Source organism: Diadema setosum, chromosome 22, assembly GCF_964275005.1.
Source record: "Diadema setosum chromosome 22, eeDiaSeto1, whole genome shotgun sequence".
NCBI classification, from domain to species: Eukaryota; Metazoa; Echinodermata; class Echinoidea; order Diadematoida; family Diadematidae; genus Diadema; species Diadema setosum.
The window spans coordinates 28549984-28564180 of NC_092706.1; the positions used below are offsets into that span (position 1 = coordinate 28549984).

General features: G+C 37.8%; 1 protein-coding gene across 1 annotated transcript in view; it reads left to right on the forward strand.

Moving 5' to 3' along the window:
- The window catches only part of LOC140245483 (dual specificity calcium/calmodulin-dependent 3',5'-cyclic nucleotide phosphodiesterase 1A-like), a 287474-nt gene extending 283713 nt beyond the window's left edge, over positions 1-3761 (forward strand). The window contains exons 16-17 of the mRNA XM_072325053.1: positions 710-842; positions 1730-3761. Coding sequence (XP_072181154.1) covers positions 710-842; positions 1730-1974 — 378 coding nt within the window. The 3' untranslated portion in view covers positions 1975-3761. The remainder of the gene's footprint in view (positions 1-709; positions 843-1729) is intronic.
- Positions 3762-14197: the final 10436 nt, after the last annotated feature.

Genomic DNA, 14197 nt, shown 5'->3' on the forward strand with positions numbered 1-14197 from the left:
TGATTTAAAATGAAAATTGATGGTTTTGGTATGGTTTTCAGTGTCACTTGCCCATGCAAATGTATAAAGTGTTTGGGGATTCATTTCGTATGGATTGTTTTGCACAAATACAATGAAACATCAGTTTACATTGAGTGATATATTTTCTGTGAAACTTATGCATAAATCAATTCTTGGGCGAGTCTTAAGAAGATAATATTCATGAAATACGATTTCAGAGTCTTGACAAATGGATTCTTTATTCTTCTCCAATAAAAGGGGGCATTTGCCACTTCTTTTCAGAAGGAAATGAGACGCTACACGCGAAGATGGTTAACGAGATTCGAGTACCATCACAGTTCATAAATAGAAAGTGGTGTATATAGGTGACTCTCTTTTTAGAAGGAACCCCTTCCTATAAACGAGGCTAGTAAGGACGCAACAAATTTACTTTGGAATATTACTTTTGTTCAGTGGAAATTTTATCGTCCGTTTATTGTAGTTTCGTGTCATGTTGTTGGATGGTTCAGGCTTGTACTCCTAATTTGCTCTCGAAATTAAGGGTTTATCTATCGGTTCTCTAATGAAAAGGATTTATCCATGTACCGGTCCATGTAATATCGGCAAATTTTCTCAAATGTTTATGAACAAGAAAAAACTCTCGATCTCAAGACAAAAATTCAATGAGAATATTAATGACGACACCTGCTCCCCGTCCCTCTTCCCGTAGGATCGTGACCGACCGGCCAGCCCGGGCCGAGTGAGTCTGGGTCGCCGCAACTCAATCCCTGTCCGCTGTCTTCGAAGCTGGCAGGAGCACCTTCACAAAAATAAGGCGAAGTGGAAGGAGCTAGGGCAACAAGGTAACCATGACAACGAACTTATGTAATAATATTTGACCAGGGTAGCCTATCTTGTGTGAGCACAGCTGCTCTATCAGAAGACCCCGTCATTGTCATTATCCAACCAGTGCTGGAATTGCTTGTGTATGAGCTCCATGGCAAGGACGAACGTACTGGGTTAGATGGCCATTATGCGAACTTGATATTGCTCATTTTTAAATCTAAAGGCATAATATATATTAACTATGCTGCATACCACCGAGCATTTTATTAATTCAAACGGATTATAAAACAAAACAAAATTCTAGATACCCACACTCCAGCGTTTCTCTGTCAAATCATAACCATGTATGCTTCATCATAGCATACATACATGTACTACAAACAGACGTCATAACTTGATATACACACATGTATGTACATATATAGAGCCTACAGACATACATACATACATACATACATACATACATACATACATACATACATACATGGATACATACATTATGTTCTACTTCACTGGTATTGTCAAGCAGACGATATCGTTTTAATTGGTCACTGTTTTCAACAACAGAAAAATCCAAGTCTAGATTTTATTATAAAAAAGAATCCTAATAAGTCCAGTTTCGCCAATTTCGCCTCACATCTTATTATTGTGTGGCACAAAATAACTTCATTGTTAATCATGTTCATATCACTTTATCCTGTGTGCATTGACTTGCAAAGCGTTCGGAATGTTCATGAGGAATGTTGGGTTATCGTTCAAATCGTTCAAAAAAAAAAAGATGATTAATGAATTACTATTGCAGCTGAGTTATATGTGTCTCAACGTCATGACGTGAGTCTCGCTTTTTCAGAAATGCATAGCTAGTTTTTGTCACCTTTGACCTTCTCTCCCTTGGTTCATACAGAGGTCAAAGAGGGGGCAAAGGTCTTGGATCTGGAGGAGGACTCCAGCGAGACGTCAACCAAAGCGGTCTTCCATACAGGTGGCGCCAGTGATGCACCGGCCACCACCACCGAGAGCAGCGACACCACCAACGCCAACGGCGTACAGGCTGGAGGTCAGGGGTCAAGCGCCCAGGGGCAGGCAAATGCTTCCGGGTTGCCGACGCCCGCGCAAACGCCAGGCCGACAAGGGTCGGGAGAGAGATGAGAGAGGGCGCCGTAACAAAGCTCACGAATATCAAAAGATGATAACGCGTCGTCTACCGTAACGGTCCGTAGACGTTACGAATTGAGTGGCCGCTTCTCCGTATTTTCCAGCGATGCAAGAATAATGATTACGTACGATCTGATCTCCTCTCGTTCTCCACTACGAATGATAAGAGTCGTGGATGTAGCGTTAGCAAAAACCTACGTCACTGCATGCCTTTTGTATCCTTCAAACTGAGCTTACACCATTCATCTCGACTCTCCACCCACAACACATCACTTCTCAACACCAGTCGGAACTACGTGCATAGAATTCTGTTCCTGCTTTCAAGATGCACGGTGCAATATTATTCCCCCGTTTTGTTGCAATTTAGCTATCGGCCAATGTATGCCGTCTTCAAAATGAAGAGACTGTGCATCATACGGTCGTAACTGATTATACATAAACACAAGATTGGCAACCTCAGCTCCGGTTTCCTGAAGTCTGCACCACATCACGCATCATGATAAGAGGACTGTTGAGAGTTACGAACACGCACTGCCAGAACTCACTTTGTTTTTTCTGCTAGCAAAAATACAGTCGACCAGCCCTGTCCAGACGCGTAGGGTCCTGCCGAGGCGAAGGTACAAGAGCGCCCTCTACGCCGCCACAGAGAAGTGATGTGTACCGACAAACTAGACAGAGTCAATGTACATAATTACCGTGTAAATAAGACAACAATCGTAACCTCCATTTTTTGTACTCAGATTACCGAGAGAAAAAGTCCAGGCAGTACAAGATTTAGACAGTCATTTCCTCGAGTGTAGAGACGTGCGAGGAAAATGAATCATTATTTTCTTCATATTTTTAACCGTGTGTGCATTTTACCCTTTTTACGATTACTTTCTTTTTCTCTGTTCGATTGCTGCAGGCTATATTCTGCGACAGCTTTTTCCCGCTTCACAATATTTCTAGGTGTTTGTTTTTTTTTCACATCACAAAGGAGTGTCATTTTCCAAGGAGCAGTATATATTCGCTTTGTTGATAAACCTTTCATTTTTCCACCTGATAGCATCTAGAAATCTCCTTCTCTCCTCTATCCCTCCATAACTTTTTTTTTCTTGCTCCACTTGCGAGCTTGCTTTACACTTAGATACCAAAGCGGTGTGTATAATGTTGAAAATTACAGAATTATGCATTAACATTTCGTAGATCGGTCGAAGCGGTGTGACAGACAGAATTTTGTCTTTAAATAAAAGAGAACACGCTATATATTTATGAATTCTATGACTTGTTGCAACACGGAAGCTTCAAGATGGTACAGGATTTTATTTTAGTGAAGAAGTAGAAGACAGCCGCGCAAGATGGGTAGCTATGTTGTTGACAATGATTCTGCGGTTTGTAGCAAGTGCAAATCCAGTGCTGTATCTCATTAGATTAGTTTTTGATTTTATTTAGATGGTTTTATCATATTTATTTTGCAGTATTTCCATAGCGTGATTGGGGTTTTAATCTGCAATATTTTGTTGAGGGCGGGGATGTTGCTAAAAAAATGAATGTTTCTCAGATTTGTGTCTACCGTGAGATCAGATTTGTATACAAAGGTCCCTGTGGCTAACGAAAGCGGATGTGTGTAGAATGATATTTACAGTACAACAAGACGTGCGTGTAATTAGGTACAGAAATAACACATTAGGAAAATGGTGTGTGTACGATGAGTAGCTTGGCACACTTTCGTGTGTGTTGTGGGTATCTACACCAGACTAAATTGGGAAAAAAAAAACAACAACCTTAGTTGGCTTGCCATTTAGGGGGCACTTTACACTTAGTCTCCGCAAATCAACGGTACTTCGCGGTGCAAGTAGAGTGCGTCTGAATAGATGTTATAGTTTCTTGGAATTGTGAAGGGTTTGGGTTGTGTTTTTTTTTTTTTTTTATAATTTGGAGTGTACATTTCATGACATGCCTGTTGTTTGTCAGGATGAAACTTTCGAATTTTCCTGACTTTTGATCCGATTTTATGATTCAGTAGTTTAAGTAAATTCAATGTATTTTTACTCGTGTCTCATTCCAGGTTCACCTTCAAACTGTTACTCTAGATTTTAAAATAAAGACAAGTAACGTATTCAGAATAATGTACTTTTCAAGATGTTTAAGATAGCTCATTCATGTGTGTGTACGTTGCATGACTGATTTGCAGACGAATAGAAACAGATACCATTGGAAAGGCCCTGTCGAGTGTAACATCGAGATACACCCAAGATACATCAGTGTAATACATCCATAGGGTTGCCCGTGTTCTTTGATGATATGATTCTTGAATCTTGTCGTTCTTTAAATGTGTTTTATTTTCCTTCGTTTTTGTTTCTTTGTTTTGTCTCAACATTGCGTTCAACGTCGTTTTTACGTTTGTTTCATTTTAATGTTAAAATCTCCCCAGTTTTCATGTATGTGACGTGGTCCTTTATGATTGGCTGAAAGTAGACGCGTTGTCTTTTTTTTTTCGCTGCCGCTATATGCGTATGCACAAGCTTCATCTTCCCGTATCTTGTATATTTTACTTGCTGTGGTTTGTGCTCACAAAGGGCAAATTCAGGATGAGCGCTGATGTAAAGCAGCTTATAATTCCTTTTACTACGAATAAGTTATCATGATGAGACTGAATCAAGAACTTATTTGAACCAAACTGTATAATACTGATTAACAAACAAGGAAAGACCCGATAATGAACTGAACTACCATGCTACAGCAACGGGATACTTACAGCGCGTCATCTACAGTTATATTATGTATAATGTGTTCTCAACAAAGGATTTTTAACAGATTGGACCTGCATGTTCTTCGGGAGAAAAAAAATGAGGGCAACAAACAAATCCTTTCATATGATTTCACTCATATTTGAAACCGCGTATCATTTTGTGAGGTTATCATGAAACAGGAATCGTAGACTCATTATACACACCGTGGTCCATAAGATTTACTGTTCTATCATGACATTTCTATGCAATGCAATTTGCAATTCACATGTAGTCCTTTCGAGCACTCATCTTAGCCGAGAGATAAATTGAACGCGATTCGAATTTCATCCCATCAAAAAGGACTAACGGATTGTCTGAAATGTGATTACTCATTTGCATTACAGAGTATGCCGACTATAATCAATATTTTTAAGCTTTACGTCATGTCTTGATCAATTGTCCGTGAAAATATTATAATTAATTTGTTAACGATTTTTTTTTTGGTAGTTGTTTTCGCTCTAAGTATCACGTTTTCTACAACCCCTAACAGGCTGAAGTATGGTTTGCGTCATTTCCACTTACATTTTTACTTAATTTCTTATTTCATTTAAATACATTTTTCTTCGTTTCGAACATGTATAAGGTGCATTTTATAGTTTAATATAATCGAAAGTGTCCATATACTAGTATGCGGAATCTTATGCTGGTTTCTCGACGTGTAAGGAGTCCCAACCACGGAATATCGACCAAAGGACTGGTCTGATCCAAGTACTTTTTGTTTGTTTGTTTTTTATTCGCAGACCTCATTTGGGGTTGACTGCATTTAAGCAATGCATTGATTTATATGATAAGTTTATTCTCACGTAATCAATGTAACTCCAAGGGGTACGGTTATAAAAAGCTATACCCATCCAGACTTGCTCAAGATATGTTAACATACTGTTATTTCTACTACATAGTCGTGTACCAAATCATGTCTGTGGACAAGCTACTGTGTAGTCTATTATACGGGACTACGGTTTCTTGGACTTCACTCTATCATTAACAACAAAACTTCGATTCGTAAGAAAGCATAGGATCTGTTCATAATCGGCGGACGAGTTGCCGAATGCAAGCTGCAGCCGCTCTGTACATAAAAGATTTCATTTCACACACTCATGGCAGGAGAACGAATCAACGGATTATACGAAAAGAAGCTCGATTAAAATGAGACATTAGCTGATGCAGATTTTCCTTTTAAATTGGGAGGCATACGTCTAAACAATGTCTGCAATTTGTGCACCCACATTTTTTAGATTTTGGTATTTTGGGATTGTTTCCCCAAATCCGTTCGCACTTTTCAGAGATCGCTAAAATTCCGTCCTTATTAAAAAACAGAAGCACTATATTTGATGTGCTCCAGTGACTGAATAAAGTTTGTTATCCAGAAAATCAAAAACAGCCCGATTGTACCACGTAAACTAAAATACAGCATCTATATTTTCATATAGTGACGTTGTAAAGAAAAGAAACATTTACACAGGACGTAATCATTAATATCTTACTAATGCACACTCTATTTAAGCTCACTGTATAACGTGACCAACAAAGATCACGAATGTTCTCGTAAATGATAAATCTGGTGCTAGATGATGAAGATGAAATATCGGCATCACAAAACGTTCGATATAATTATACACCCATATTTTTGTAAGGGGAAAAAGGTAAGAAGTTGTCAGCAGGACTGCTTTGGTTCTGTTGATCTGCTTAATCCAATTTCAGAAAACTGAAGTGCCGCATGGTGTCATTTTTATTTACTTCTCCCTTCGTATATATATCCACCTGGTGTCTGATTTGATAAGTTTGATAAGCCAAGGTAATACACAAATAGTATTTTTATGTGTGCTGCGTCACGTGCAGTACCGATGCTCTGAATAAGAGCTGCTGATTTTTTTTTTTCGTTTATTTTGTTTTGCGGAGGGGGGAACTTTAAGAGAATTCTTATCCGTTTTCAAGCAAGAGGTATCACTGTAATGAAGATCATAATAATGTATATTGTAGTTATGGGGTTGCTTTGAATAGACAAACGGGACCGGATATTGATCGGGGGGGGGGGGGGGGGGGGAGGTGGGATTCATCACCACAGTCGATAAGCATTGCGCGTTGCAGGACGAAATACACATACACCAGTGTTTCATCCGATACATCAATTGCCTTGCTGATATATTACATCAGCTACGCGTTTGTTTCAAAGCTTTAGAATGGTGATAGCACATTTCTTTGCAAGAGCAAGAGAGTGTTATCAAAACGATGGGTGTTGTGACAGATTGCAAAATCGAGCATGCTGCAGTTAATCCCTTCCCTACGTAATTCTCAAGTTCCCATTGACTTTTCACCTGACCTATCGGGTTTACGTGCACAATGACTTGTGTACCTACCTACTTCAACGAAGAGCCAAGTCCTCGTAGACGTTCAGAAACGGTTGAGAAGTCGTGATGTAACTAAGGCGAATAACTTAAAGATTAGAAAAATGAGATGGTCACATAATGCGTAATCCCAACGTGAAATTTCGTTTCGCGCAGAAATTGACATTGTCATTTCTATTTGTCAAATTCCTGTGTGATTTTGTGAAGATTTATTGAATTTAACCAAATTAATCTAATCTTTCTCCAGAGTAAGATAGGCAGTGAATTAAGGGGTGCTAATTTTCATGATAAATATGATAATTTTTTGCAGCACTTTGCATCTACGACTTGATGAGGTAACAGCAACGTTGGCAACGTGCATCACCATTATATTATATTATATTAACACATGCTTACGACAAATCTTTCAACCAAATGAAAATTCACACATTTCTTTTCTTTTTCCCCTCTAAGAATGTGAATGGTGTTGTATAATGAAAATCCCAACAACAGTAGGTCCTGCCGTAATTACGAAACTTACACATCACAATCTAAAATCTGTGGTTTTTTTTTTCATTGGAGGTGGGCTCCGGGCTGGGGGAGGGGGTAGGCATAATATCGAAAGACGGGAAAGTTGTGGGGAAAATCTCTTCAAAATGCACGCCATTCACGCTGCTTTACGATTTATTGGCAATTCAAAGCTTTTAATGATGATTAACTTGAAATCGTGTTCCTAATTGGACAATGACTTCTTCACTCGTTGTTGTTGTTGTTGAACCTTTTCAATGTTTATGTTGTGTGTAGATACAGTATAATACGGACATGGGGAAAACATGTTCCTTCGTATTGTAAACAGTAATTGTGCTTCCACACGACCTTCTATACACGATTCCTTACGTTGTGTGATGTTAACCAATATTTGCATGATTCATGCAAATCATATGCATACCATTATGTTCTTGAAATAATCTTGATATCATAGCCAGCAACTTGTGTATAATTACCTAATATTTACATGTACATACGACTGTATTATAGACCATTTGAAAGTGTCATGTACGCCTACGTTGAGACGGCGGAGGGTGTTGAATTGAACCCAATAAAATGTGTTATGAAGAAACGCGAGTCTTGTGTCGTCATTATTACAGTTTATTCACATTTGGTTGCTATCAACTGAGGGAAAACCCGGCTGCATCTGGCTGTTAAGTCCTCCTAAAGTCTAATTCCATCTTGACTGAAAAAAAAAAAAAAAAAAATATATATATATATAATTATATACATATATATGTGTATATAAATATATGTATATATATATATATATATATATATATATATATATATATATATTTGCCTGTAGCCCACATTAGGGAGACAAATGGGGGTTATAATGTGTATATTAAGGAGACAGTTTCTCAAAGGAGACAATTTGCTGTCTCCTTAATGATTACACACCTTGTACCATCTTACTGAAAGGATATTGGCGTCTTTTGCACTCTTTTTCGTTTAGAGGGAACCAACCTTATTCTGCATTACCACTCGGTCATGTATCATAATTTAAAGGTGGAAGACAGGATAGGTTAGTTGTTTTCATCGTGTATATCTGTAGGGGTTATAAAGCGACATAAAGGAGACTTTCAGTTTTTGGCTTTTTGTGGAAAGAGGAAACTGTATATCTTCATTACAAAGGTGTCAGCAACAAATATATCTTTTCTATACATTCTGGTACTGGTATCATCAAATATACTTCAGAGTTGTTCATTAAACATGCACTTATTTGAAAAACAGCCCCTCGAAATTGCACTTTTTGATCCTTACGCACCGTTCACATTCGATCGGCTTTTCGGCCGCTCGCGAGCTACGTACGCCCCCCGCGCGCGCGCGCCTTTGCATGATAATGTCGCGACAGTACCAAAACACTTGCACCCAGAAGAAGATCAGAAAAGAACAACATGGAATCGCGAGACTTTGCAAATTGTACTGATCATGGAAGAATTGTGGGGTAAGTGATCACTGAAAACCACTCTTTTTTTAAAGAACATTCATGTACATTAGATGCATCTATTAAACAGGCGAGCCGTCGTATAAACAAGTACGGACACACGCAGTGGTGGAGCCTATTTCCAGAGTAGTCCCCTATGGCTATGACAGTGTTAACGTTATTACTCCGTTGTTACTAGTCTAACGTTAGAATCTAGTGGAAAAAAAGGAGCAATCGTGAGCTGGAAAAAAGAAATAGAGTCGCAATGGTTTTCAATGCGACAGAAATCACATAGTTTTCACCAAGTTTCTGGATTTTTTTGTTTGTTTTATGATGCGGGAAATTGTAACGTCCTTTCATCATCACGTATCAGTTTAGTCCCATGGGTTGGTTCTGATGTATGGTTACACTCTTACAAGACTTGGATGCTCTCTTGAATACGTACGCGTGCTCCAGGGGGTATGATGATTGGGTGTCCAAGACATTGACACCCTAAAATTATCCTGTATCTATATTTAGCGATAGAAACTTAAAGGTAGGGAATCCCATTTGCATGCCTTAAATGAAGAGTTCTATAAATACAGTGGTATGTTGAAGAGAGTATCATTTTAGAAACTCCCATAAAGTAATGAAAGTGGAAGGTAAAATTTTGAGTACATTTTTATTGACCGTTAGATTTTGAATTCAATATTTTTCGGGACTCACCGTAAATTCCAGTCGATTACTAGGCTACCTTTTCAGACCCATGCGGCGCCATGCACTGCATGTGTATCCATCATGTATATTTTGTGAAGAAAGTTCATCAAAACTTACAAATATTTCTATAACGGATACATTCGTGCCACACAATCTATAGTATCAGTATGTTATTACATCAGCTCTTATACTTGTAGATTTGTGTTTGAGAGTGGATACGGTACTGTCACTGGACATTTTTTTTTTTTTTTTTTTTGTGCAGTGGTTCTGAATTCTGTACTCAGATGATATTTTGGCCAAAAATAGCACCAGTTATTCACAAAGCCAATTACGAAAAATAGTTCAATCTGATTTTTGGAAAATAGACTTCAAACATACCCCTCTCCAAAAAAGTTGTCTTGATTTTCGTAATGAAATAATCAACATCTCACATCGTGTCCTTGCTCCAGAATCCTAATTCATACCCACAATTTACCTTGCACATTCCTACTGAGTGGAGGACAAAGGAAAAAATCAGCCAATGAGGGTCAAATTTCATGTTTTACTGTGAAATATCAAATCTGAATGTACAGTATTCAAATAGTTCATGCAAAAGAATCTTGAGATTAATTGACATCTTTATCTAATGTAGTTTTTTTTTTACATTTTTGTGGCACATTTTCATGATTTTGGTCGATACCACGATCTGTTAGGCTAGTCTAGGAATCCCGCGCATATTTAATGTCATTAGTACGTGGAAATGTGCACGTCCGGAATTACCTTGCTGTCCAGTAATACCCTACCGTATCTGTATATACATTGTAAATCAAGAAGTAAAGCATAGATTCCAGATTTATACATGTTTCTCAATCCTGCAATGTATCTCTTTGAGCCTGTAAAGGCGACTAGGGTAGGTTCTATGCTGAAGTACCGAAGAGTCCACATTGGTTGTACATCAGAATATAATGTTTCCTGTAGGCCTACAGTGTAGACTCACTAGAGTCTGATGTTGTTAGTTTATGACAACTTCTAAGCAATCTTTTGTTGTTTAGTTTTTGAATGGTGAGTACAATAAAGTCAGAAAGAGGTGGGTTCTTAACCAGTTGAGGATGAGTCGCAAGTATACTTGGGAAGGTGTCTATGGGAAATGCATGTTGTAGCAAAATCAGTCCATCCTCAACGGGTTATGAGACTAGTACTGTGTCAAAGACAGTGTATTGCATTGATGTGTACATTTTGCCAGAATATATGAGTCTCATGGAAAATTTTACTAGAAAATCTGTAAAAGGCAAAACCTACCTTTTGTTGAATTGTAAACCTTTTCTTGGTTTTTCTTCTTTCATTCATTTTTTTTTTCAAGAACATACAAGGGGTTAATTGTGGAAAACTTTGTACAATAGCATCAAAGTAATATGAATCGTCTAAAGTGTCAAATAGCCTATGCTATTATATGCAAATAGATACTAGTGGATACATCGAATTTCCTTGTTTTTTAATTTTTCTGTTGTCCTTTCTCTTTTAGGAGCACATCAGTTCCACCTTCTCAGCAGAGCTGACCTCTTGCTCCTCCAGCACAGAAATTAACCCATTGAGCAGAACATCACTCAACCAGATATCTCCACCTAACCCAATTGGTCCCCATCCTCCTGTACCAAGAGAGCATCCTCCAGATTGTCATTTGGGAAGGAACATCTCTGCCTTAACTTGCCATCTCAGAATCTGAGCCAGAAGCGATTAGAAATCACTCAGTTGTCACAGTGCTACTGGGTAAGGAAAATGCTAACCAGAGAAAGAACAATACAATGGCCCATGTAAGCTGTGTTATAAGAAATCATCACTGAAATACATCTAACTCTCTACTGTACAATCTGAACCTTAACAATTATTAAACAGGCTTGCAAAAGTATTGTCCATAGAAGTATATTTTTATATATAAAATATGTCAATGCACATTAGAGACCTTTAATTCAGCCCTTTCCTTGCAGTGTTTGTGGATACCAGCTTTGTGCTATATGCATGAAGAACCATCATGATATGTGTTTGTACAAAAGAATCACAAAGTTTTCAAATTGTTTTGTCTGTGAAGGTACCTCAGATGATAAGCAAGTCTCATGCCCAGTTTTAAGTGTACTTGATGTTAAAGATTCACTTTGTTTGTCAAATTAATGACACTTTTCGGACAAAAGTCATAGTATACTTTGAAGGGCTTGTTATTGTCATGCCAGATGACATTTCACATGTAAAAAGAAACAAACTTTTGAAGAACTGGACAAAAGGTTTTTGCAGGGATTCTTAGAAGACAAAAAATGGCAGTGATGAGGTAACCTTAAAAACAAACTTGTTATTATTAAAGGGGATGGCTAGTAACTGATCAGTGGGAATCAGTGGGAGTGCTGGAGGATGATTGTTCCAATCCTTATGGGATTCATTCGAGTAATGTGCAGTTAAATGTTTCCAGGTTAGCATGCCTGTACAGTATAGGGACGATCGTTAACGACCTGTTAAAGGGATCGTACAGTTCTGGTTGTGACCTAATTTCAGGTTTCTAACATTTTTAGGTGAGATAATGAGAAATCTCATATGAAATATGAAAGAGCATGCAATTTTATGAGGAATTCAACGTTTATTTGATAAAAATGGGTTTTGAAATGGCTGAGATATCCAAAAAAGAATGATTCTAATAAAGTGTGGGACCCACACTTTGTAACGATCGCTTTGTTTTACTTTGTTTTTGGATGTTTCAGTTATTCCAAACCCGATTTTCATCAAATAAACTTTGAATTCCTCTTAAAATGGTATGCTCTGTGCTATATCAAGTGTTTTCTTGGTATCTTGCAAAAATTCGAAAGCCTATTTCTCATCTCAACCAAAACTGTACTATCCCTTTAATGATTGCCCCAACACTGTACAGGCATGCTATCCTGGAAACATTGAACTGCTTATTACTTGAATACAGGACCATTCTGAAGTAAATAGTTTCCACACAACAATAGATATATAATGTACTCTTACATGAATACCACAAGGATTGGAACAATCATCCCCCAGCATTCCCACTGATTCCCACTGATCAGTTACTATCCTTCCCCTATAAGCATGGTGTTTCTTCAAATGCGCAAGCTTTGTACGGAAGTTGGTTACTTCTTGCTTTTAACCGTATCAGAATATTTTATGCTGAAGTATCTGCATGCTGTATGCATGGATAAGAGACAGCAATCCAGACCTACAATGAGAACACACACACACGAAAAAAGAAAAGAAAAAAGAAGACATGTATGCGAAGAGGAAATTCTTCATCAGTTTGGAAAGTAATTTAACCCATTCATACAGCTGTTCAGAAAAAAAAAAAAAAAAAACTTGGCTTTTGTCTCACCCACCAGAGGTAAAGGCGAGACTAAGGAATCCAAATGGCGTCCGTCTGTTGTCCGTCCGTCCGTCGGTTGTCCATCACAAATGTTAAAGTTTACCTGCAAGACTCTCTTATGATGCATAACTTGGCAATTGTTACAGTAATGGCAGCCACACTTGGGTGATAGAAGTAATAGGGGTATCTTCATGTTATGGTGTTGTCGGAGGTCATGTGATGATGTCAAAGGTCATAAGAGGTCATATATTAAAGAGTATGTGCAAGACTCTCTTGGTGATAAGCACAATCAGGGTATGCAATCATGACTTTCTCACTTTAAAAAATTGTGACTTCTAAAAGAATGCACCAACTGACTTAAAAATTCACATGCAGAATGCTAAGACATCAGTAATCACATGTGGTAAGACAATAGCTAATTTCTTCTCATTTACTGTTAATTATTAAAGATTAATTACCAAAAAGTCCCCCAAAACCCACGGAATGCATCAAAAAAAGCGTTTTACAACTTACGTAAAATCAAGATTTGAGGTCCATATTTTAAGTCTACCCCTATGTGTTTGGTATCAAATTAATGGATTTTTTCCTGGCATTGCTTGCATGCAATAAAAAAACTGGTTCTTTCAGCTGGAGAAAGTTATAAGGTCTGAAGTCCCATCCTGGTAGGAGTGTAATGCTGGCTTATTTTTGTGACATTGTGACCTTTTAACCCATGCTGTACAGCTGTACATGGAGAAACAGCTTATTTTTCTGCTTTTCCTGAAAGTACTAAAGACACACTACAATATGGTGCGCCGTTTGCCAATAAATGTTCAGCCAGTTTTGAGTTTTGAGCCATTTTCAAATGCTGAGTAAAATAAGTGCAGCCGTTTTTCAGTATTTTCAGTGAGGTATATCCTAATTTGACTACTTTAAAGAATCTTTTCCCCTTATTGAATATCCTTGTTTTTTTAACCATGAATTGTACATATTAGAGTAGAAATCTATTGTGTGAAAATTTTAGCAAATTTGAGCAATAGGAACTTATTTTTTTATATTTTTACAAATTGCTGAGCATAAATAAGTGCGATACACGCCCATGTTATACTGCATGAAGGTCATATGA